The 24,913-nt window shown below is 54.0% G+C and overlaps 1 protein-coding gene across 2 annotated transcripts in view; it reads left to right on the top strand.

The window, feature by feature from the left end:
• Nucleotides 1-12,120: 12,120 nt before the first annotated feature.
• Nucleotides 12,121-24,913, top strand: part of ZCCHC24 (zinc finger CCHC-type containing 24) — a 61,866-nt gene continuing 49,073 nt past the window's right edge. The window contains exons 1-2 of one of the 2 annotated variants that reach the window (XM_027129747.1): nucleotides 12,121-12,537; nucleotides 24,708-24,908. In XM_027129747.1, the coding sequence (XP_026985548.1) occupies nucleotides 12,292-12,537; nucleotides 24,708-24,908 (447 nt within the window). In that variant the 5' untranslated portion in view covers nucleotides 12,121-12,291. The remainder of the gene's footprint in view (nucleotides 12,538-24,707; nucleotides 24,909-24,913) is intronic. The other variant, XM_027129748.1, reaches the window with a different exon arrangement.

Raw genomic sequence — 24,913 nt, forward strand, 5'->3', positions numbered from 1 at the left:
ATTAGTGTAATACAGACTAATACACTCGGCTACTGTCTAAATCCCTCCACTAAACTGCTAGATTGCTGAGAGTAAAGATTTTTGTTTGTTTTGTTGACTGTTTATCCCCAGTGCCTAGAACAGTGCCTGCATGGAGCAGGTGCTTAGTAAAGTCTTGGTGAATGAATAGCTCCTCTCTGGTCTCATGCTTGCTGGAACCCCACCCTCACCCCAGTCTGTGCCCTACATCGTAGCCAAGACGTCCTGTCAGAAGCACATGCTCAATGATGCCATTTCCTCCACCAAGAATTTAGTGGCCTCAGACTATGTGATTGTGTGAGGTTCGCCAGCATCTCTTGCCAGTCCAGGCCAGTCCAGAGAAGGCTGATGATGGATGAATCCACACTAGAAAATTTCTGGGCGAGTGAGATACCAGGCCCATGGGACCAGTGGGATGCTGACAAGAGTGACTGACAAGATGCACCAGGACATGTAAGGTGGGTGGGGGAAAGGAGAAAAGATGGGAGTAAGTGGAAGGAGAGGGGTTACGGTCAAAGAGAGATGCTTGCATTTTCCACGTCAGAAGTAAGATGGTTCCGAGTGACATGGCCAGAATATGGCCAGGGGAAGCGTGAGGACTGCAGTGCAGTGGAAGCGATGGTCCCTGGAGATGAGGCAGACAAGGAACTAACAAGGCAGGGTGGTGATGGGTCACCGATGATTTGTTGCCCACTTTTGAAAGTGAAAGGAGGCATTATTAATCTACAATCCACACAGGAATGACCGGCAGGAGACTGGACTTGTGTGAGCAAACTGAAATGTAGAGTCGTCCTAATGCTTCGCCACTTGGGCTGATGGCGGGCCTCAGGATGGAGAAGAAAAATCAGTGCCCTAGTATGATGTCATGAGGGACCGATGGGACATGCAGGCCGTTGAGGGTAGAGTGGGGGAACGTGGCGTGGCCCATGCCAAGAAGCTCACTGAATGGGGGCTTTACAAGAGGTGGGGAAGCCTGGGTGGGAAGCTTTCCTGGGGAGGGTGAAGAACACAGACCCCACCTCCAGACCTGGTGGGCGGTTTTAAGCTCCAGGATGAGATTTGCTTAACCTTGTACGCAAGTCACACTTCTTGGGGACTTTCCCAAGCATTTTTTTCTTTTTTTTTCTTTTAGTCTCATAACTTTCTTGAGAGTTATCTCTTGTGCTTCCTGTTTTCAGAAAGTGAAACCAATGCAGAGTGTGATTTAGGTGACTGACCCAAGGCAAATTGAGGAAAGCCCTGAAGTAGGGTTGCCAGATAAGATATCGGAGGACCCTGAGTTAAATTCGAATTTCAGATGAACAACGAATATTTTTTTAGTATAAGTATGTCCCAAATATTGTATGGGACATACTTACACTAAAAAAAAAAAGTATTGTTTATTTGAAGTTCAAATTTCGGCAAACTTGTTTGTTTTATTTTGCTAAATCTGGCAATCCAGCAGTAAGGGGAGTGGGTCTGAGTGGCTATATGCATCAGAGAGCCTTTTTATTGGCTCAGGAGGCTGGGAGGGCAGGGCTGAGCAAGGCTGAGAGAAGCATGTCCGCTAGAGGAGGGAGGACATTGAGGGGAAGGGGCTCGAAACTGGCCGAGGCAGCCTGTGGACAGAAGGACCAATGGGCTAAGTAAGAAGACCTTTCTGCTCATGACTGCGGACACATGCTCAAGATCAGATAGAACCTCAGAGCCCATAAAGGATGCTCACAACGACTTGTTTTAATTGGATCCTCTCAGCCCTGGGAAGTAGGCACAGCATAGATCCCTATGTCCAAAGCACTGACAAGGAAGCTGAGGTTCAGGGAGTCTTCGTTCAGGTTCTGGAGTCAGGGCCCACAAAGGAAGGGGCCTTAGGGAAAGGCACTAAGGGGTGGGTGGGGCAAGCCCTAACACTCACCCAGCAGGCCCTGAGGAGCACGGTGTTTTCCTCCTAGTAAGGGGGCAGCTGGGGCACAGTGGAAAGGGGATCGGCCTGAGAGGGCCATCACTGGGGAGGAAGGGAGAGGCAGGGAGAAGAAAAATGACCAAAGCTCAGGATCTACTAGTAAATGATTAGCCTCCACCAGAACACAGAAACTGTGGACCGTTATTATAAAATAATGAAATGAAATAAAATACAGCAAAAATAAAACACAAGAAAGCAACATAAAATAATGAAACTAAAAGGGATAAAGGCGCCAAACCCTCTGGTAAAGGTCCAAGAGAGCTGGAATTCCTACAGGCCCAGGCATGAGGGAGACTCAAGGACAAAACCTTTGGCTACAGACTGGGGAGCTCAGGGCGGCAGGGCACAGTGGTGTCAGGTGGCCAGGGCTGCACACCTCACTCCACTCACTCCCTCAGTGACCTTATGGCATCTCTTATCTCTTTGGACCTCACTTTCTGCTGACGGGCTCAGGGAGAACATCAAGATAGTTTCCAATTGTTAGGAGACATGGAGTACTGCTCCCACATGCTGGGGTCAGTGCATTCACTCACCAACATGAATTGATGCCCTACTGTGTGCCAGGCAGTATGCCGTGTGCTGGGCAAAGTCCCTGTCTACATCCTGGTGTGTGTGTGTGTGTGTGTGTGTGCGGGGCTGGAGGCAGGGGAGACCCACAATAAATAAGTGAACAAATAAATGAGTAGGGAGGCAACGTTTGAGTTGAAGCCTGAATGATCTGTGCAGCCAGGTAAATATTTGGGGCTGAATGGTCCAGGCAGTGGAGATGGCTAGTGCAAATACCCCAAGGGGCAAACAAGCTGAGGGTCATAGAAGAGTAAGAAGAAGGCCAGTGGCCAGAAAGAGAGTGCAGGAAATGAGAGAGAGGGCAGATTCTGCAGCGCTTGTGGACAGGATCAGGGCTCTGGGCTTTTTCCGAGCGTGGTGGAAGCTATTGGAGAATTTTGAACAGTAGTGTAATAGCAGCTGATAGATGTTTTAAATAGTGGCTTAAGAAATACATGTTACATGAGGAGGGAGGGTAAGCTGGGACAAAGTGAGAGAGTGGCATGGACATATATACACTACCAAATGTAAAATCGATAGCTAGTGGACATCAGCTGCATCGCACAGGGAGATCAGCTCGGCGCTTTGGAGGGGTGGGATAGGGAGGGTGGAAGGGAGGCTCAAGAGGGAGGGGATATGGGGATGTATGTATACATATGGCTGATTCACCTTTTTATACAGCAGAAACTAACACAACATGGTAAAGCAACTATACTCCAATAAAGATGTTTAAAAAAAAAAAAGAAATACATGTTGAGGACATTGTGCTAAGTGAAATAAGCCAGGCTCGGGAGGACAGATGCTACATGCTACCACGTATACGAGGCAGCTAACATAGATTCATCGAAGCAGAGACTAGAATGATGGTTGCCAGGGGCTGGGAGGAGGTATTGGTTAAAGGGTACAAAGTTTCAGGTATACAAGACATGTCCTAGAGATCTACGGCACAGCTTAGTGGCTATAGTTAACAATATTGCATTGTTCACTCAAAAATTTGCTAAGAGGGTAGACCTTAGCAAAGGGTAGAGGCTCTTTTCTTTAAATTTAATTTTATTTATTTTTGGCTGCATTGGCTGTTTGTTGCTGCGTGCGGGCTTTCTTTAGTGCGGCGAGCAGGGGCTACTCATCATCGCAGTGCGCGAGCTTCTCATTGTGGTGGCTTCTCTTGTTGCGGAGCCCGGGCTCTAGGCGCGTGGGCTTCAGTAGTTGTGGCTTGCAGGCTCTAGAGCACAGGTTCAGTAGTTGTGGCGCACGGGCCTAGTTGCTCTGCGGCATATGGGATCTTCCCGGAGCAGGGCTCAAACCTGTGTCCCCGGGGTTGGGAGGCAGATTCTTAACCACTGCACCACCAGGGAAGTCCCTAAGTGTTCTTATCACAAAAAAAAGAAAAAAGAAAAAGAAAGAAATACATATCATGTATTTCTGGTTATATCATGACCAGGTACACCAGGTATGTATACCAGTGTATGTTTTTTATGAATGAAACAAAAGTATCACAAAACAATATTTTGTGCAATGTTTTTGAAAACAGCAAAAGGTAATCAAATAATTAGGATGTGATGAGTTGTAAGTATTTATTGCCTGTGTTTTATTATGTTATTTAATTGTAATATTAAACAATTTAATTTTTAGTAATGACTGGGTTTTTTTCTTTTTTTTTTTTTTTGCTGTACGTGGGCCTCTCACTGCTGTGGCCTCTTCCGTTGCGGAGCACAGGCTCCGGACGCGCAGGCTCAGCGGCCATGGCCCACGGGCCAGCCGCTCCGCGGCATGTGGGATCTTCCCAGACCGGGGCACGAACCAGTGTCCCCTGCATGGGCAGGCGGACTCTCAACCACTGCGTCACCAGGGAAGCCTGTAATGACGTGTTTAACAACTGACTGACAGAATCCCTAAACATGGAGCAGTTGGCTCTGGTGAGCCGGTGTAAGCTGGTCTCTGCACACCGCCGCCTAGGAGCCTTCTGGGCTCTGACAGTCTGAAGGTCCAAGGTTAGAAGGAGCTAGGAGCCCGCTGAGGCCACTCAAGGTGGGCACTGAGCCCACCCCCGACTCCTCAGCCCCACGAGGAATCTTGGCCTGAATCACAGTCTCTGGAAGGAGAGAGAGGAAGGAGTGCAGGAGAGAAGGACTCCAACCAGGCAGGCAAGTGGCAGGAAAGGCTGGCGGCATCAGTGTTATTGTGGGAGCTGTTTTTCTCTGTCTTATCAATGGCAGAGACCAGGGAGAACAATACCCCTGACTAAATATCACTTCATGAGCCAACAGGAAAACCCCCCAAGCGTGGGTCAGATGAGTTGGCTGATCTGGGTGGGCCTGGAATCCTTTCCCAGCCCTGAACTCTCAGGGTCTGCCTGCTTCTGCTTTCCGTATCCCAGTGTGCTGATTACACACGCTGACTCCTCTCAGCCTCTTGTTTTTTTGAAATGGAGTGAACTGCCAGGTCCTGGAGACTTGGGAAGGAGTAGCTGCCTGTCCGTCGCTGTGCAGACCATGGCAGAGCAAGGCCAGACTTCCTGCTCCTTGGCTTCGTGTGACCTGCATGAACACCACCCATTCTTCCTGTTGGCCTCACTTTGGGAGCCGTGTAGGCACTGAGAATATCACCTCCCTTCAGCGGATTTGGAAACGGAGGTCAGGGAGGTCAGGGAGCCTGCCACAGTGTCAGGAGAACTAATGGCGCACACGTTTGGCAAAATAAAAAAGTCTGAAATCAAGTGTTGCAGAGAGTGTGGACCCATAGGACCTCTTCTGCTGGAAAACATTTAGCAATATCATGTAAAGGTGAACGCTGACGGATCCTGCAGTGCAGCAAATGCACATACACCAGAGATACTCTTGCAAAGGTAGGTCAGGAAGAGTCCCGCCTGCACTGTTGCAAGAGCCATCAACAGGAGAATGGTTGAGTGAACTGTACTGTAGTCACACAGTGGAACAGAGCACAGCCATCTGAATGCATGGGTGACAGTGGCACTCCTCAATGTGATTACCATTTAGCGGTACTATATTAGGTGAAATAAGCACGTCACAAAGATTTCAAACAGTATGATATTCTTTAAATAAAGTTAAACAATAAATCAAATATATATATATTTAGAATATATATACACATACGAGACAAAACTCTATAAATAGGAGATCAAGGGAATTATTCTACACGCTGATTATCTCTGATTGGGGGAGCCTGGGGGATTGGCTAAGGGTCGACCTCATAGGTAGATAGAAGATATTGTCAAGGTCCAGGTTTTGCTCTGACCAGCTTGTTCCTAGGGACTTATTATATTAATAAACAAAGAGTTAAATAAAAAATAATATTACGGAGTGGGGATGATGGTTAACACCCTCTGCGTGCGTAGGCTGAGGAAGAAGGGGAAGGTTGGCGCTGGAAATCAGAAGACTTGGCTGCTGCCGTCACATAGTTTTTCAGGCGGACAACTCAAAAGTCACAGACGCAGAAGCCAGGTGATTTTCCTCTTCTAGGTGGCAGTTTTCCTATCGGTAAAATGAGGTTTGGGGACCGGATCATCTTTGAGCGCTTCTCTTAGCTGAGCTAGAGCAGGCTCTGCTGCTGTAACAAATAATCCCCCACCCGCACCTCCTTCTCAGAGGCTGAACACCAGAAGGTTTGTTTCTAGCCCCCAACACAGTCTGAGAGGTCCTCCACGTCAGCTGTCCTGCGATGTGGATACAGGGATCTGGCCTCTTCTGTCCTGGAATCTTTCACTTCCCACCAGCAGAATGGGAGAGAGAAAATATGGAGAACCCTCACCGACACTTGCTGCCTCACCAGAGACATGCTGTTTCTTCTCACCTTCCTGTCACCGAGAACAAGTCCCGTGGCCCCAGCCCAACTGCAAGGGAGGCTGGGAAAAGGAGGGAGAGCATGGATGCGCAGGGAACAGTGACTTTCCCTGCCAGAGCCCCCCGAGTTTCTGCAATCCTCTGAGCCTCTGAGACGTTCCAGGCCAGATTTGACAGTCTCCTGTCTCTGAGTCTACAAACCACAAAGGCTTTCTGAGTTTATTCGTTCATTCCTTAAGTAAACAGTGGGGCTGCTCTGATCCAGCACTGGGTCAGGCAAAGGAGCTCGTCAGTGGCGGTGCTGTGAGGCAGGGGGTGAGAAGGAAGGACTGACCTTCTCACGGTATTATGATGTCATAATACCATGCAAACACTGATAGTCAAGAATAAAACAGAAAACATCTAGTGGGTGTGTGTGAGGGTGGAGGTGGGGGTCGTGGTTACAAAAGGCTTCTTGGAGAAAGTCATTTTTTCGACAGAGTCTTGAAGGGTAAGAGGAGTCTGCTGGGAAGGCTGAAAGAGGGGCTCTTCCTGGTAAGGGAACAGCATGTGCAAAGGCACGGAGGTGAGGAAGGCCTTGCAAGAGTGGGGAAAGGTCAGTGGTTTCATTTGGTCAGAGGGCAGGGCACACGTGTGGTGTAGGGGTTGGAGGGTAGGTTGAAACTACAATTAAGGTAGAAAGGTGATCGGGAGTCAGAGGTCAAAAGGGCCTTGAATGTCGTGCCCAGTGAGTGTTTGGACCTTATCCACTGGGCAACCATGGAAAGATTCTAAGGAGACAAGGAAGGCCAAAGGCCACTGGAGGGGCCATTTCAAACCCTCCCAAAGTCTCCATTAGCCAGTTTCCCTTCCATCCTTTGATGTGGACAAGACTTTTCCCAAGACAATGTACAGAGCTCTGCACACTTAACTCTGGGTGAGTGTCTTAACCCCCATCTTCCACCAGAGGCCCCACAAGCCTAAATACATACAAATCAAAGAGCCACTCCCACTTGTGCCCCACAAAAGGACACGCTCACATTTCAATCACTGGTCCCGAGTGACCAGGTATGTTCCTTCTAGCCCTGAAGTCCTGGGGTCTCTCCACGGGGTTGGGGTGGCTAACAGACTATTGGTAAAATGTACACAGCTTGTTTTTTAAAGAAAAGTGGATGCGGAATTGGAAAGAGAGGAGGAAAGTCACTGCTGCCATGGTCCCTATGTAAGGAAGGCCCCATCTCTGCCCCACCACTTTTCTGAAGGCCGTTCCTAGGGGAGCAGGGGGTCTGCTAGACCTGCCCCTATGACTTCCAGGGATCAGCAGTGCAGGGGCGTCTGCCAGCTTGCCCCAGGCTGAGAACCCTAGGCGTCTGATATCCAAGCCGGTACTCCTCACGCCCACTTCAAGGAACCTAGCCTTGAAACTGAGCAAGCACTCTCTGAGGCCTTCTAGGGGCCAGGGCTGTCAGGTGCCCAATTCTTTCCTGCGTCTTGGGATTCAAGCAACCATGGAAAGATTTTACACACGAGGAAACTTCAGCGGAGGATATTCAACTTGCCACTGTCACACAGCGAGGAAGGGGGCAGACTCCAAAGGCCTAGGCACTGTGCGCTGCTCTGAACCTATATGCAGTGGCCGGCTGAGTTCAATGTTCATGGCTCTCCCCACCGTGTGTGGTTCTCTTCTGGTCAAGAGTCTGTGAGTGGGGCCTGGAGGGGTCAGGCTGTCTCTCTGGTTTTCCCTTTGGAGCAGCGCACAACGATATCTGGGGTTGGTAGTTGCCAAAATCTAGTTAGCATTTACTTAGTCCTATGCCCTGACAACAAGGGGGCTGCATCCACGGGAAGAAGGGGTACCGCAAGCCCGCTGGGGTTGAGGGTAGCCTCTTTCTAATTCTGCACAAAGTCCTCATATAGATCAGAGAGTTCTTTGGGAGGGTGGATATAAGGGATGGCAAATCGTTTTCATCTTCTGGGCCAGCGGCACCCTTAGTGGCAACACAGAGCGCTGTGTGGAGGTGGAGTCTGGCATCCCGTCTGGGAAGGAGTTCTGCGCTCAGTGATTTCTCTCCCGGGTTGGGGGATGGGGCAGTGGCGTGTGCAGGGAGAGTATTTGCCATTTTGCTATCACTGCTGTAAACTGACACCTTCTGTGTCAACACACAGCCCAAAGGAGCCCAGGGCTCAGCCCTGGCCCAGAGGAGAGGGAAACGTCAGCCTTCCCAGTACGTATCTGTTTTAATTCCTGACGCACTGGCATGCAGGCAGGTTCAAGAGGGTTAGGGGCTCCTTTGCGTTACAAATCACCACGAGATGTTTTTTAGTGAAATGAGCAGCAAAAATTTGCACAGGATTGTGAAGTCCCATCTTCTTCTACTCGTCTTTGCCGGCCTTTCAAGCCCAAATTGAAGGCTGATTCCCCCCACCCCATGAAGACCCCTGCTTGCTCTTCTTTCCAAAGTTTCTCCTGCTCTGAGCTCAGAGCACTTGGTCTGAAACTCCACCAAACACCTATCAGAATTGTTGCCTGGGCAACTTCAGCTGCAGACACTTCCCTACATATTCCCTCCTCCTCCAACCACCAGTCCAGGAAAGTTGAATATTGCTCTTACTGAAATTATTAATACCACACTTCCTTCCCGCATGATGGCTTATTCCCAGCTAGCAAAGCACCTTCCTGTTTGCATCCTCATTTGACCCCATCAGTCACTAACTGAGAAAATTGAGGTTTATAGAGAGGGCCGAGACTTGCCCAAAGCCACCCACCCAGGTTGCTTTTCTCCAAATCCTGTCTTCTCTCCATTGTCCCATTCTGGAGACCACAGGGTGGATGGAGTCCCAGAAAGGGCAGGGGACAGGGATCCAAGCCTCACCTGAGAGTTCCCTCCTACTTGTGGTTCTGAGGATAGTGTATAGGCCAGAGCGGCCATGCAGGAGACTGCCAGACCAGGGCCAAGGAAGGGAGAGCTAGATGTAGATTGGATTAGGAGCAGGTGTCTTAGACATCAGGCTTCCTGGGTGACCCGGGGCCACTCCCTTTCCTTCTCTGGGCCATGGTGTGTCCTCCTCTGTAACGTGAAGGCTTGAGATGGGACCTCTGACATTTTGAAAGCAAGGCTTCTTAATGTGTACATGATGGGCAGTGGGGAGGCACAGAGTTTGGGCCTGGACCAGTCTTCTTATCCTGGTACCCAGGCCTCTGATACCCACCTGGTCACCCTCACCCATCACCTCCCATCCCACGGGATGTGCTGTCTCAGGGACCTGAGGGGCTGGTGAGGGGCCCAATCAGCTGCTATCCAGGCAAACTGCCTGCCAGTTGCTCAAATTTATTGATCGCTAACTGGATACAGAGCCCACGTGTTGAGCAGGTGTGCTGTGGGCAAGGGGATGGGGAAAAGTACAAAAGCAAAGAAGCCATTCAGGCTTCAATGGGGAGCATAATTTGGCCATCTCTCCATCCAACCATTGACCTAGCAAACATTTTTGGATCATCTGCTATCTATGTACCAGGCCCTGCGTAGGAACTATGGGGCAGGGATAAGGCGGGTTTGGGGTGAAAAGACCAGTGGTCACCAGGTAGGACAAGCAACCTCACAGCATCAAATCACTCTTAAGGACAGGGAACCCCAGACCAGGTGTCAGACTCATAGCCTCAGGCTGAGAACCATGGCAGAAGGGTTTTGTGCGGCTAGCACTTTGGTTCTCCACATGCCCCATCACTACCTGTCTATTGCCTTATACCTAGTGGTACCTGCTTGGCCCCTATAGCAATTTGAATTTGCAAACCATACTAGGGAAAAATACCAGCACGTCAACAAACAGGACTACCCTCGTCCAGAAGGAGAGTGGGGGCCAAAGACAGAGAATTCTGGGCTGGTGCTGGGAGACTTGGGGTCTCCTCTGGGCTCCCCAACTTCCTGTGCAATTGGAAGATGTCCCCTCTCTGACGAGCAGTTTTCTCTGTGAAATTTAGGCAAAGTCTAGATCGGTGGTTCCAAATCCTATCCAGCCCCCCACCTTGGAACCTTAAAGATAGTATCGGAGTTCCAGAGATGACCCCAAATGTTTCCAAAAGTAAATGGCTAGAACAGTTCCTAACAAGTGTGTACCTTCTTTTTAAACAAATAGGTTTAAAATATAAAGAGTACTGTAGAGATGTGTCTCGGATGAATAAAAATATTAAGATATGATTGGTGTGTGCGCTATCATTTGTCCTAATAATCACAAATTGTTGGATAGACAAAATCTTTGAAAACCTGATCAAATGAGACAGAAGACAATCCAAGGGGTACTTGCTTGGTGACATGGTTGGAAAGGGTAGCACTTGGTTATCACTGAAGTCCTTTCAGGTCCAAGCATCCACAGATGTGTGCCGATGCCAGTCGTGGGAGAAATCCTCATGGCGGGGATGGCAGAGAGCTGACCCTTATGGAATATCTTCTGATTACTAAACTCAAACTGGTAAGCTCACAAACATGCCCAGAGGTAGGACAGTGACCCTCCGCATCTTACAGAAGAGAAAACAGGTTTATTCGCAGAGGTCAGGCGCCACGCCAAGGCCACTCATCTGGAAGGTAGCCGAGCTGGCACCTGAACGCCGGGGGGAATGGCTCCAGAGCCAGGTTTGAGGTTGGAGAGGCGATTCCGGCCCCCTCCGGGCGCCTCGCCGCTAGGTTCCTGGCGCTGGCGCAGTGCAGGTGCCCGAAGACTACCCCAGTCTGAGAGGGTGAAGTCCCCCTGGAGCTTCGGGGTGTGTTGGGCGCAGGCGGAGGCTGGGGCGGGGGCTCCCCTCAGGCATACTTGGACTAGCTGGGCCGTCCTGGGGCGGTGAGTGGCAGTCGTCTTCCCCAGATCCCCCAGACCCATCTAGGGTCCTGGCGACCCGCAGAAACACCAGCGCGGCCTGGGGCCGGGGGTCCGGGCTGAGGAAAAGGGCGAGAAGTGAGGCGGACCCAGAGCAGAAATAGGAGAAGAGAGAGGGGGAGGGGGAACGAGGGAAGGGGGCGGGGAGTCCTTCCTGGGACAGGAACCCAGGCCCCCCTTGGCTGAGCCGACCTGCAAAGCGATTCTGCAGATGGAAGGAATTAAGTGGGAGGGGGAGGGTCCTTCGATGATAGCGAGGAGAGGGAGGGAGATGTGTGTGTGTGTGTGTGTGTGTGTGCGCGCGCGCGCGCGTGTCTCTGGGCCTGAGAGGGGAAGGAGAGGGAGACACATCAGACTAGACGAAAGTAGAAAAGATGAGAGGCAGAGACAGAGACAGAGTCGGAGACAGATCCATAGAGAAAGACGACGAAACCGACAGACAGATGATGGACACAGGAGATGTTAGTCTGAGAGAAAGGATAGAGTATGTGGAAGGTAGGAAAATAGGGGAAAAAACAGTGAAAATTAAATAATTGGAAAGGATTTGTAAAGAAAGAGAGACAGAAGAGAGCTGAGAGCAAGGCGAGACGGGATTGATCAGGCCCGGGCAGCACTGAGCTCCTGTAGGGTGGGGGAGCTGGGTTGGCCGCACGGAGGGGGCGGGGCCTGCTAGGGGGCCGCCCAATGGGCGGGCCCGCACCGTGCTACATATGTAGATGAGCTCTCTTTCCCCGCCCACCCCGCCCCATCACTCTATATTCAATGAGACAGCCAATAGAGAGCGAGGACGGCTCCAGGAGGGGCGGGGCCTCGGAGAACCCCACCCCGGGAGCGGCCGCTGAAGGGGTCAGAATTGAGGCAGATAGCGGTTCGTGGGGCGGGGCGGGCGGATCGGAGGGGGCGGGCCCAAAAGTTTCCTGCCCAACTTTCGCTGCCTCCTTCCTCCGCCCGCGCGCTCTGCGGCTGCAGTTGGGGGGAGGCGGCGGCGGCGGCGGCGGCTGTGGGCTGAGCGCGGGGTGCAGGCGATCGCCGTCGGGGCTCGGGCGGCGGCAGTGGGCGCAGGCTCCCCGGTGCCCGCCCCTCCGCTCCGGGGGGGCGCGAGCGGGCGGCCGGGGGGGGGGCCGGCACCGTCGCCGCAAAATGAGCCTGCTGTCGGCCATCGACACGAGCGCCGCCTCGGTGTACCAGCCGGCCCAGCTGCTCAACTGGGTCTACCTGTCGCTGCAGGACACGCACCAGGCGAGCGCCTTCGATGCCTTCCGGCCCGAGCCGCCCGCCGGCGCCGCGCCCCCAGAGCTGGCCTTCGGCAAGGGCCGCCCAGAGCAGCTGGGCTCGCCCCTGCACTCCAGCTATCTCAACAGCTTCTTCCAGCTGCAGCGCGGAGAGGTGGGTGCCCCTGCGCGCCCCCGCCCTCAGTCGACCGTGCCGGGCCTTTTCGTATCTGCCCGGCTCTTCCTGGCCTGGCCCAGGCCCGGCTCCGTATTGCCCGGCCCTGCTTGGCTTGGCTTCGCTCAGCTCTGCCAAACTCGCCGCCCGAAGTCCCCGGGGCGCCGGGAGCGCGTCACCTCCCAGCTGAGCCCGGCCCGGAGCTGCTCAGGCGCGGGCGGGGCCCTCCTGCCCTCTCTTCCAGCCCGGGGCGCCCTGCTCCAAGGGGACTGGGGGGGCCCGGCTGGGAGGGTGGGTTCCGGATTCTCTCCAGACAGCCGGGGCGCGGCCTGTGCAGGGAGCCCCTTCCAAGTGTCCTTCCCACGCCCAACCCCATCCCCCTCTCGGCCACCGCTGGCTGGGACGGAGAGTGTGGATTCTGCTCCGAGTTCCTCTGGAGGGGCCTAAAATCTTTTCTCCTCCGACTTCGGTGGTTCCCGATCCGAAGGGCACCCTGGAGAGCAGTGACTAGCCCGGAGAATTTTTCTTCTCTTCTCACACAGGGACCCCCAGATACATCCTCCAGCCGCTCGCCCTCCCCCAGCCACATAGGAAGTGGTTTTTGAGGGCCTGACCCCACAGACTGCGCTGTCCCCCGCCCTCCCAGCCTGGAAGGAAATGAAAGGGAAATCCTCTTGAGCTCTTGGGAGGGGGGCTAGATAGGGGGAGAGGTTCCAGCTGCCCAGTGCCTTCTCCAGAAACCTGGGCCGGCTGCTGTTGCAAAGTCTGCCTGTTGGGTGGATTCAGTTACAGAATCGGAGGGGCAGTGCATCTTCCCCCAGCTAGATAAATACACAGATTGCCAGGACCTCCCAGCCCCTTTGAGAGGTCTTCAGAGCCTTCCCGAATACCACCCTCTCTGGCTTCAGCTGGACTCCTCCCGGGCCCCACTCCCACTTACTCCTGCCTCATTTGGGAACTGCAGACACCCTTCTGTGGCCTTCACTCACTCTCCTTCTGGCAGCTCTCTCTGCAAAAGTGCAGGGGGAAGGGGCAGGGGAGAGGACACACACGAGGGGCACTTTCCTTCTAGACCTGGGCACACCAATTAGTTCCGGGAGAGTCAGAACACTTGACAGTTTGTGGGAGAAGGCCTGTGTATACACCAGTGTTCTGTGGATGGAGGTGGGGAAGACAGAGGGTCGCCCTTTCTGGCCCCATAATGTGTTCCCCTCTGCCATTATTGACTAGGGGAGACATGGACATGTAAATCGCTGGTCTGAGGCCTAGAGATGGGCCAATGGCAGGCCAGCAGAGAGGAGGGCTGGTTGACCTGTGTTGGGCTAGTCAGGCATTGCTGGGGGAGATGAGTCTGGAAAGCACTCTTTGGTGCCAGGCGAGAGCATTTGTATGCCAGAGCTCTTTGTAAACTGTAAAGCACTCTCTCCACGTGAGGACTTGTTCTTGGCTGGGAATCTTCTTTCTTGTAAGAGACTTTGCCGCCTCTTCAGGGAATGGCTTCTGTGACCAGGGGCTTTGCAGGACGGTGCCTGGGTCTTGTCAGTTGTTTGTTCTCTTACCAAACATTTGTTGAGCTCTGTGTGGCCCCCTGGGGATTCTGCCAGAGTCTCGCGGGAGCCCCAGATTAGACGACAGACCCATGTGAAGGGTGGGTGGTTTCATGGGGGTCCTGTGGGAGCTCAAAGGCAGGAGGGTGACCACGACTCACGGGTCAAGTCAGAGTCCCCTAATCAGCCTCTACTGGCTTCCCTCTGTTCCCACCCTACGGTGGCTTTGTTCCACCATGTGGGTCTCTGCTAAGATGGCCTGGGAGTTTGGGGCCATCAGGAGTCCCCTGTGGGGGTAGGCTGTTGTGCCTCCTCTTGGAAATTTCTGGCATCCAGGATCCCACCCAAGTCTCAGTGAGACCTGCCTTTTGTCACTTCACTGCTGTTTACCTCGATGTCCTCATGAAGAGGCACATTCCTTTGCTGGGGCCACTGTAGAAGGAGCTGGTAAAGGTTATCTAGAGCGGTGGTGGAAGAAAGTCTCTCACGATCTGACTTTGGAGGAACCCTCGTCTCCGTCTGGGCCTCAGTTTACCTATCTGTAAAATGTAGTCTCTGCTCTCCCCCAGGGTGATGTGTATGGGATTTGAGAGCTGTACAGGAGAGGATGTGCCTACAGACAGGCTGGGTTAGGGAGGTAAGAGGGGCTTCCTTGCAGGGGCTGGAGGGCTGGGCCTGTTGACTTCCGGAAGACTCTCTTGGCTTCAGACTCACTCGCTCTCACCCCCCACCCGCTTTGCCTCCTAAACCCTCTTGAAGCCCCAGCTGTGCTCCTGGGGACAGGCCTTTCCTGTGTCCAGGGCTTAGCTGGTGACCTAATATGGCTCCAGAATAGCAACTGGTTGAGAGAACAAGAAAAAATACCCCCCACCTGAATGCCACCAAGGGGCTTGTTGGGCAGGAAGCAAGTCGTGTGTGGGCTGGAGGGGACTCTACGAAGGGACCCAGGGGCCCAGGAGCGTCGCCATTCTGTGCAAAGCCTGGCAGGCCTGGTGGCAGTGCCTGCGGATGTGACTTGCATGCTGACCGCTGACCACGGCCTGTCTGCACCGGTCCCTGTGCCAAGGGCCCACCCCCTCCTGCACCACCCCAGGCTGCTCCCACCACAATAGCAAAACACCATGAATGCAGCTGGGCTTTGGGCGGGGGGAGGTGTGAGGACATGGGGGCACAGAAGCGCATTGTGCCCCGGAACCTCAGCTCTGGAAGCTGAAGAAAAGCCAAGGGTTCTGAGTGGAGCACTGGCCCTGGGAGCGGAGGGGGAGATGGCAGAGTTCACGGGCGAAGTGCAGGCCAGACCCCAGGACGCGACTCGGATGCTCATGGGGACCCTTTGGCTTCTCGGTTTGTGGTAAGGCTGCCAGGCCGGAGCACACACAGGTACTCTGCGCAGTTTTTTAAAAGGCCTCTGTGTCTAGAAGCCGGGCCCTGTGAACCCCTGTTTCAACCCCTGATCTGTGGCAACAACTATATGTCTTTGGAGGGAAACTTGTGAGGCCCTTGGCCGAGGAAGCCAGATCTTAGAGGGAGTGGGGGGTGGGTGGCATGGGGAGGGGGTCTTCCCTGCCAGGCGTTGTTTGGAATTTAAATTCACAGCAGTGTGGGGACTGTGGGACTCCACCTCCAGAAAAGTAGAGTTACCCCATGTTGAGCATTAGCTCTCAGGAACCTCAGAGGGATGCCGAGAGCCCCTCCCGGGTAGTCCCTGTACCCCCTCAAAGGAGATGTAGCTGTCCCACTCCAGGTCAGATGCTTAAGGCAACTGTTTTCTTTCCCTCTTCCTCCAGGGCCAGATGTGGCTTGAAGATGTGGCCCTACTGTCAAGTGATACTTTGTGGAGGTTGGGGGAAGGGCTTTGGGGTCAGATACATTTGGGAAACATAGCATACTGTCCTTCCCTTGGAAACACACCATGCTAACACAGTAAAGGCTCTGAGAAGTCCTGCAGTACAAAACCTGCTAACCTTTCTTCTTCAACCTAACATTTTGCATACCTATTTGACTGGATTACATTTTTGGCACAGAACACGTGCCAGTGTTCCGAACATCTCCAGGCTCAGAGAATGCTCTGTCAAAGCAGACCTCTTTCTTCAAACCGTAGGAGGCTCTTCCTGGAGCTGTTAACCCAGTTGCCCTCCTGGGTCCCAGTACTATCTTCTGTAGCACTGAGGACACCCTCCTCTTTGCAGCTCTGGTCTCATTGGAGATTTGAGAACAGCAGCAAAGGTCTCATGAGGCTTACCAGACAGGGCTGCAGGCTCCGGCACACACAGGGCTGTTAGAAGCCATAGAGGGGTGACCACAGTGTCCTGCTTTAAAAGGTTCCCAGGAATTAGGGACTGCGCTCTCCCCAGGTGCGGCTGAGCTGAGAGGCCGCCCGGAAGTGTAGAACAAAGCCACCTATCTATCGAGGGTGGGAGTTTGCCTCGCTGGGGCTGAGTGGGCTTCAGAAACTGAAATTTGTTCCCAGCAGCCTTTGTGGTCGTGTGGGGTGGTGGGGGGCAGCCCCAGGGCCTGGGAGGAATGGCCATTCCAACCCAGCTGGGAGCTTGGGAGGATGCCCAGCTCCCTCTGGCCAGCCTGGAAAGCTGAGCTCTGAGTCAGGCAAGGGGGACCATCGTTCGAGGGACTGTTGGCTGAGGTGGTCTGACCCTCCCTCCATCAAATTAAGTTGACTGGGCGGGCCTAGACTCAGAGGGGAGACCACACCTCGTGGACCGTCTGAGTCAGGTGGGAGGGAGGAAAGCAGGCAGCATTAGTAATAAGGAATTAGCAGCGGCCGAGAGCCAGGCACTGTCAGCACCAAGAGAAGGGCCCTGTGGAGAAGGCGGCCCTCGAGTAGCGTCTCTTACTCTTGGTGATGCTTTATTCTTGGCATCTTTTTCTTCGTGGCTCCCATTTTACAGAAGAGAAAACAGGCCTGGCAAGTCACCCAGCGAGACAGTGGCAGAGCTAGATCCAGCAGTCTTCTCCATCCCAACTACAGTCATCTCTGTGGCTCGTCCAGCTGGTGCAGTTGGCTTTCGCCTGGATCATTCACTGGACGCCAGTGCAGGGCAAGCAGTAACCAGGGTGTTCTGTCAAGCCTCAGTGTCTTGGATGTTTTGTCCCCGATCTCAAACCTTCTGAGGAGTGATAGGCATTGGTCATGGGTTCTGGGTTTCCTGTCATGTCCTTGCTCCAGGATGGGGCTCTGTGGGGATGTGAGTCCAATGGTGGCCTGGCTTGGGAGAGGCAAAGGAGATGGACACTGAGCACTTTCTAGCACTCCTGTCTCACAGCATCCACTGTGTGCCGCAAACCCACTGTGCAGATGGGGAAACTAAGGCTCTTCAAGAGGAGGAAGATAGGGACATCCCAGGATGCTCGGTCTGTCATATAAGTGTGTGTGTGCACGTGTGTGTATGTGTATGTGTGTATGGTGGTGATGTATAATCTTTTTATTTATTTATTTGTTTATTTTTGGCTGTGTCAGGTCTTAGTTGCAGCATGCGGGATCTTTTTTTTTGCGGTACGCCGGCCTCTCACCGCTGCGGCCTCTCCCGTTGCGGAGCACAGGCCCCGGATGCGCAGGCCCAGTGGCCACGACTCACGGGCTCAGCCGCTCCGCGGCACGTGGGATCTTCCCGGACCGGGGCACGAACCCGTGTCCCCTGCATCGACAGGCGGATTCCCAACCACTGCGCCACCAGGGAAGCCCAGCACGCGGGATCTTTTTTTGCAGTGTGCAGGCTCTTCGTTGTGGCCCTCGGGCTTCTCTCTAGTTGTGGCGCACAGGCTTCTCTCTAGTCGTGGTGCGTGGGCTCAGTAGTTGTGGCATGTGCGGGCTTATTTGCCCCGTGGCATGCGGGATCTTAGTTCCCTGACCGGGGATCGAACCTGCGTCCCCTACCTTGGAAGGCAGATTCTTAACCACCGGACCACCAGGGAAGTCCCAGGTGTTGTATAACCTTTATTCTGTCCTTCTCTGGCCATACTGGTCCACTTGAGGTTTCTGAAAACAACAAGCACTCCCGTTCCTCTAAGCTTTTGCACTTGCTGTTGCTGCTACTGCTTCTAATGCTATTGACTGTCCCTGTATAACTGACAGATTCCAACTTACTTCTTTATGACACCAGTGGATGTCTCTTCTCCGAAGGCTTTACCTGGCTGTCATGGGGAGCATACCTCCCTCCAGCTTCCGTGTCCCATGACAGATGAGTGGTACATCCTTCTGGTAAAGCACGTCTTAACAATCGGTATTTCGGTGAAATATGTGTCTGTCTCCATAGCTACATTTCAACACTGAGAATAGGAATCCTGTCTTTTTCCACTTCGTAATCACAGCATCCGATGCTTAGTCAGTGCCTGGGACAGACTAGGTGCTCAGTTAACATTCACTAGGTGGATGGGTGGATGGATGACTTGGACTCTCTCCTCCTCTTCCTTCCCCAGACTTGTGACTATTGTGAATGCTTTCCTAGTCTCTTAGCCTCTTGTTTTATCGCACAGAAGAAGTGTTTATGGATTGCTTGATAAATTTTAAAGAGCTGACTTGGGAATCATGAAACCCTGTCCCTAGAGACAGGGTCCCAGCAGAAGCTTAGGTGTGCTAACAGCTCTTGGCCTTCTTTGGCTATGGACCTCTTTGAGAATCTGAAAGCAGCTCGAATTCCTCTCCTCAGTGCCATGCACATAGCACACAAGTGCGTGCACACGCAGAACTCGCATTTGCATGTAATTTCAAGGGGATCATGTCAACAGTGGATCCCAAATCCAGGCCCCCTACTGTAGAAGCTGCAAGCCTCAGTGGCACCCCAGACTGGCTAAATCTTAGGGACCTCTAGTCCTCGAGGTCTTGGATCCATGCTTTCTGCTTTGATGTAGTGAATATATTCTAGAAGCGAGGGGCAGCCTGGTCCCCAGTGCTTATGCTGTAGCTGGGCAGCAGGCACATGGTTGTGAAATGTGAACACCTACCGAGTGAGTGGTGACCTGGGGGGAGCAGGAGGGACTGAGTGGGGATGGGGAGCCTCCCCTGTGTCTGTTCTGCTCTGTCCTGCTGCCACTGTGCTCCTGCATCCCCTGGTCCTTTCTCTCCCCATTTCTCTCTCCCAACTCCCCCTACCAAGGAGAGCACAGCCTGCTTATTTAAATCTGAATCTCCCATCAAGCTCTGGCTGTGTCCAGGGAATTGTGTTTTGCATGCCCTGGGTGAATGGGCCTCTAGGAGGCAATGGTGCCCTTGGGGGTCCGGAGTGGGGGGATTGCCACCTCTGTCACGGTCGACCCTGCCACCTTCTTGGCCCACAGGTCAGCTTTGGACCTTGGAAACAGGAGCAGAGCTGGGGTCTGACTGTGGCTAGGGAAACCCTCGGTCCAGGTGTGGCTTCACTCTCCCATCGGCCAGCTCCAGCCTTGACAATGGCTGTCTCCTTCTGTCCCTGAGCCCAGCCCACATCCGCCCCTGCTTGTGTGTATAGGATGTGTTTGTGTTTGACCCTGCGGGCCGGAGCCCCAGTTAGACCCCAGCGGGTAGAAGAAGTGCAGATCTCTTTGGAGAAGGGGTAGACTCATTTGTGAGATGAATGGTTTCTTGTCCCAAAGAGAGGAGTGTGGGTGTGTATGTGTGTGCATGTGTGTGTGCGCGTGCGCGTGTCTGTGTGTGTGTATGGGGGTGGCTTTTGGGGATAAGAAAGCAGTTGTTCAGCTGATGAAAGCCCCCACAGAGCTGAGACTGGGACCAGAGAATTCCTCCTCCAGGGCTGTCTCAGGCCCAGGGGCAGCAGGACTCAGCATTTGCTTTGGACAGACCTCCTTGGACGCTGCCCACTGCCACTGCCATGACCTTCCCTGCCGGGCTGCTCCCGCCTCTGCCTGCTGTCCCTCTTCTCTTCTTGCACCCATCGCTTCTCCCTCTGGTCTGCTCTCGGAAGCTTCTGCCCACCTGCCCTAACTCCTGCCTCCCCCCTCCCACTGTGCCCTGTTTCTGTCCTGGGGGGGCAGCCAAGGGGGAACACATCTTGTCAGGTTGAGTCAGCCCTGGAAATCTCCACTTGTGTATCCCAAACCCCTCAACAGAACCACCAACCCCGGGGCCCAAGCCCCTCAAGCAGCCCAGAGAAGCTGGTGTCTCATCTTGCAGGGCTGAGGGGCTTCCGTGCCAAGGAGGATGGTCCACGCCAGGTGTTTTACTCTGGGTCCCCTTCCTGTAGGGGAAGCCAAGCCTTGGAGGCCATTCGGGGGCTGAAATACAACAGGCCAGCAGATCTGGGTGTGACTCTCCTCTCAGCCACATGCTGGCTGTGTTTCCTTGGGCAAGTTACACAGCCTCGCTGAGCCTCAGTTTCCAGTTCTATAAAATAGGACCAATAATGCCCATCCAGAGTGTTCTTGTCAGGGATGAGACTAAGAAAGGGAAGGGATCCAGTCAAGTATCTAACACAAGTAGGATGAGAATAAACTGTAGTATCTTCCCATCTAACTTTCTCCAACAGCCAAGCCAGAACCTTGGAGGAGTTCCAGCAATGGACAGGAATCTGATGCTTTGTTCCCCACATGTGGCATAAGGATCCCACGCTTCCTACTAGCCGCTGGGGTCACTGACCCAGGGAGGAAGGAGGGGTGGTTTCTTCCCCCAGGCTGGTGTTTGGGCCCAGATTACCCAGAGCCACACACTAGTGGGGCTGCCCACAACCACTGCCCAGAACAGCTACATCTGAGGTGAAATCACCCTCAGCCTTAGTCCGTGGGAACTCATCTGTCAAGTGGAGCTCCCTTCCCGCCTGTGATCATTGCACACAGGACAATCATGGGCGTAGGGGACACCAGAAACAGTCTGGTCTCTGGGGCAATGGAGGGTTGCAGAATCTTTGCCTTGGGGGATGTCTAGCCTTGTGGAGAGATGAGGAGGTATCACCGTGTAAAGAGGTTAGAGAGAGACATCAGAGCCCCTTCAGGCAAGGGCAGGGGAGTCACAGGGTGGTCTCCACCCCAGCCTACAGCACAGGGCTATGGCTGGGAGGTCAGGAGGCCCCTGGAGGGGGCTGGGGACTCTGTGGCCAGTGGGGCCTCAGTAGCACCTGAACCTGTGCTTTTCACACCGTCCCTTGGCGCCCAGGCCTGAGAAAGAAGAAGGGGTGGGTTCAAGGCCACACCACTAGAGTTAGAGCCATGGCCAAGAGCCCGGTCCTGCAGGGGTTTGGACCCAGAGTGGGCATCCCAGGGGTGGACAGCAAGTGCAGGCCTGGAGGGAAAAGAGCGGTTGCAGGTGGGACAGTAAGGGGAGCAGCTGCGTTGTTGCAGAGTTAGGGTCTGACTGACGAAGGGGAGCCCTGCCCAGCCTTGCCCTCCAGCCACAGACGGCAGGACTCGGGAGAGGTGGCGACCTCGTGGATGAAGTGCCTTCTGTGGACCAGGCTCTGCGGGCATCTTTCAGTACCTGGAGTCTGGACCTTGAAGAAGCAGGCTGGCAGAGATCATCAAGTGTGCACTCCTCCCCTGGTCCGTGTTACATTTTACACGTGGGAAACCCAAAAGGCCAGGGCCCTGCCTCCACAGACAGAGGGAGGGAGCTCTGAGTGTCCTGGCCTCTGCTCTGGCCGGTCCCCACAGGCTGTGGAAATGTCCGAGAGACCAACTTGCCTTTCACCTCCATGGCCCGAGCTCCTTGGAGCTTCGGAGAGGAAACAGCTTGCCGCCCCACCTGCCCGCCCAGCCGGCCGGCAAGCAGGACTCCTGGCCCTTAGGCCTGGCTGTGTGCTCTGGTCTGTGCCCCCGGGCCTCGCTGGGCCTCAGTTTCTCCATTGTAACTTGAGAGTGAGGTTGGGTCAGTTGACTGTTCGCCTTTCGTCCTTTTGTGGTGTCGTCTTGAATGGTGGCGGGGGGAAGGGAGCTGGAGCGCCCGTGAGGGCCAGGCCGGAGCACACTGGTCGGCGATGAGGGGAGCTCTGGCCTCGCTTCTCTGACCCGCAGCTGCCTGTGTGACCCTCCTGAGGGGCAAAGCTGTGCCCCATCTGAGGCTATGGGGGGGATGTCAAGCTGCCGGGGAGAGGACAGCCTGCTCGGAGGCCTCCGGCTGCCCAGGGTTACCCGCGGGGCCACCGTGGGCAGGGGTGTGTGGCCACAAGATGGGGGAGAGGTTTTTTCAGGGTGTAATTAGTTCTCTTCTGGCTCCCACCAAACTTCCCCTTCCTCTTGACAAATTGCTGCCAAAACAGCCCTGATTCCTGTGGACTTGCTTCAATCTTATCCAGAAAAAAAAAAAAAAAAGAAAAGAAAAGAGAAAAAAATAAGAGGGTTGTTATTTGTGAAGTTGCATTTCCCAGCCATGAGGGTGAGTCACACCCTTTGGAGCTTCAAGTTTCTTGTTTGGATGAACTTTTCTCTGGGAGGCTGGGGCGATACTGCCCTCCCCCAGACCAGTTCTGGTGGGGAGAGGTCTAGAGACAAGCCAAGGAGAGACCTTGATAGCTGGAAAGTCCAGGTGCTCCCAAGGCCAGGTAGGGCCGGACAGGTTGTACCTGAGCTGCCCCAGGGGAGCTTTAAAATGCAGACTTGGGCTTCGGGGAGTTAGTGTTTAACAGGGACAGAGTTTCAGTTTGGAATAAAGAAAAATTTCTGGAGATGGGTTCTGGTGAGGGTTGTGCGATAAAGTGTGTGAATGTACTTAATGCCACTGAACTGCACACTTAAAAATTGTTAAAAGGGTAGGTTTTATGTAATGGACATTTTACTGCAATGAAACAATGCAGTAGATTTGGGGTCCTCATTCCTAGGTGGCTGCTTTGGTAGGTCTAAGGTGGGGCCCAGAAAACTGTATTTGTTCAAAGTGTCCCAGGCCATTCAATAAAAGGTTGGACACACTCATCTAATCTGTAGAATGGGGACAGTGGCTCATAGGGCTGTGGTGAGCGTCAGCTATCTTAACACGTGTAAAGTTTCCAGCACCAGGGACATTCAAGTGCTCAGTATATGTTACTATTATCATCTAATCCCACTTCCTTTGGGACCTTCCCCACATCCTTTAAGGTTGTCCAGTCTTGGCTCGCATACCTCCAGGGATGGGGGACCCTCTGCCTTTCAGGATGGACCATCTGGGGCTATCTGAGAGCTGGAGAGTTGCCCTGAGACTTGATGCAGGTTTGTGTGGGATCTTTCACAGTAGCCCTGGGCAGTAGTAGAGCAGAAATGGTCATTAGGACCCTTTGAGTTCAATGCCCAGTCGCTGCAAACTGACTGTGTGTTGGGCCTGGCTGCCCTGGATGTGGTGTCTCTGTCTTTCCTTCCAGATCCCAGGCTGTGGTCTAAACCTACATGGGAGAGAACAGAGGCCCAGAGAGGGAAAGGGCTGGCCCAGGGTCACATAGCAGGGTGTCCAGGGAGCCAAGAAGAGTGACGGCTGTGTCCTCTAGGGAGGAGTGACGGACCCCCCAGAGGCGTACATGTGTGGGGGTGGGATCTGTCCTGGTTGGACGAGGGGTGTCTGATCCCCTGGGGCCAGCTCTCAGCTCACCTCCCTGCCTTCCCACACTGAGGGGACACAGGAAGCACTGTCCCTACCCTGGGCTCCTTCTGCCCCATCTTTGTAAGGGAGCCTGAGGCAACTTCCTCTCGGTGGCTCTCCTCCCCTGTGAGCCTGGGGACCCCCAAGAACAAGGCTGTGTTGTCTCTCCAACAAGTCTCCCCAGGGTCTGTAGTTCACTGCTGGGGTTCTTGGACACCTTAGCTGGGGCCAGGTGTGCCCAAGCCCCACGCCCAGGTATGTCATCAGCCTCCTGGGGAAGCTGCCTCTTTCCAGCCTTGGCCTGGCCCCAGGAGAGGGGCCCACGGCCATTCCCTGCCAGCCTCACCGCAGGCCCCACCTTTGCTAAATTCCAGTGTGCCCGGCCGCCCAGAGCCCGTGACTCCTATAAATAGAAGCTGTATACACCAGGAGGGGGCCTGGGCCACGTCTACTTTGAAGCCAGGCAAGACATCTGGTTCCTGTCAACTGGAGGTGGGAGAGGTGAGAGAGGTGGGCCACTTCCTCCCCGGGCTTCCAGAGAGCTGGCCTGGGCCGGGACAAGGGCTCCCCGGAACACAGTGTGCACAGGCCTGGGGCTGCAGGAGACCAGGCAAAATGCTGCACTTCAGTCTCCTCTTCTGTACTGTGGAAACAATGCTGCGAGCTGATGTCTCAAGTCACCCCACTAGGACGTGGCAGAGCCCCGGCTCCAACAGGTTGCTTTGTGCCGTGCGTCTTACCCCTGGCAGTGTGTAGAGAGCTATGATCATTGTTATCACCATCCCCATATACTGAGTGCTTCCTCAGGGCCCGGCAGGAAATAAAGGGCTTTACATTCTTGGCCTCACGTTAGCCTCATAGAAACCCTTGGAGGTAGCTATCGTTATTCCCATTTACCGGATGGGGCCACTGAGGCCCCGCGTGGCTAACTGGCTTGTCCTCGGATGGACAACTAGAGGTAGGACTTGAATGCAGCCTCCAGGAAGCTGGAGCCCTCAGGCGGCTGAAGGGTCACTATGAATTCGTGCGTGTGCGTGTGCGTGTGCGTGTGTGTGTACGGGCCTGTGGAGGTTCCCAGGAGGCCACAGCGCCGTAAGTGGCCAGGCCTCCAGAGCCCTCACAGCCTCTGTCCCCTGCAGGCGCTGAGCAGCAGCGTGTACAAGAGCGCCTCGCCCTACGGCTCCCTCAACAACATCGCCGACGGCCTCAGCTCCCTCACCGAGCACTTCTCCGAGCTGACCCTCACCTCTGAGACCCGCAAGCCCAGCAAGCGGCCCCCGCCCAACTACCTGTGTCACCTGTGCTTCAACAAAGGACACTACATCAAGGACTGCCCCCAGGTAAG

This window comes from Aethalodelphis obliquidens, unplaced genomic scaffold (genome assembly GCF_003676395.1).
Source record: "Aethalodelphis obliquidens isolate GAN/ISIS:26980383/991018 unplaced genomic scaffold, ASM367639v1 scaffold37, whole genome shotgun sequence".
Lineage (NCBI taxonomy): Eukaryota > Metazoa > Chordata > Mammalia > Artiodactyla > Delphinidae > Aethalodelphis > Aethalodelphis obliquidens.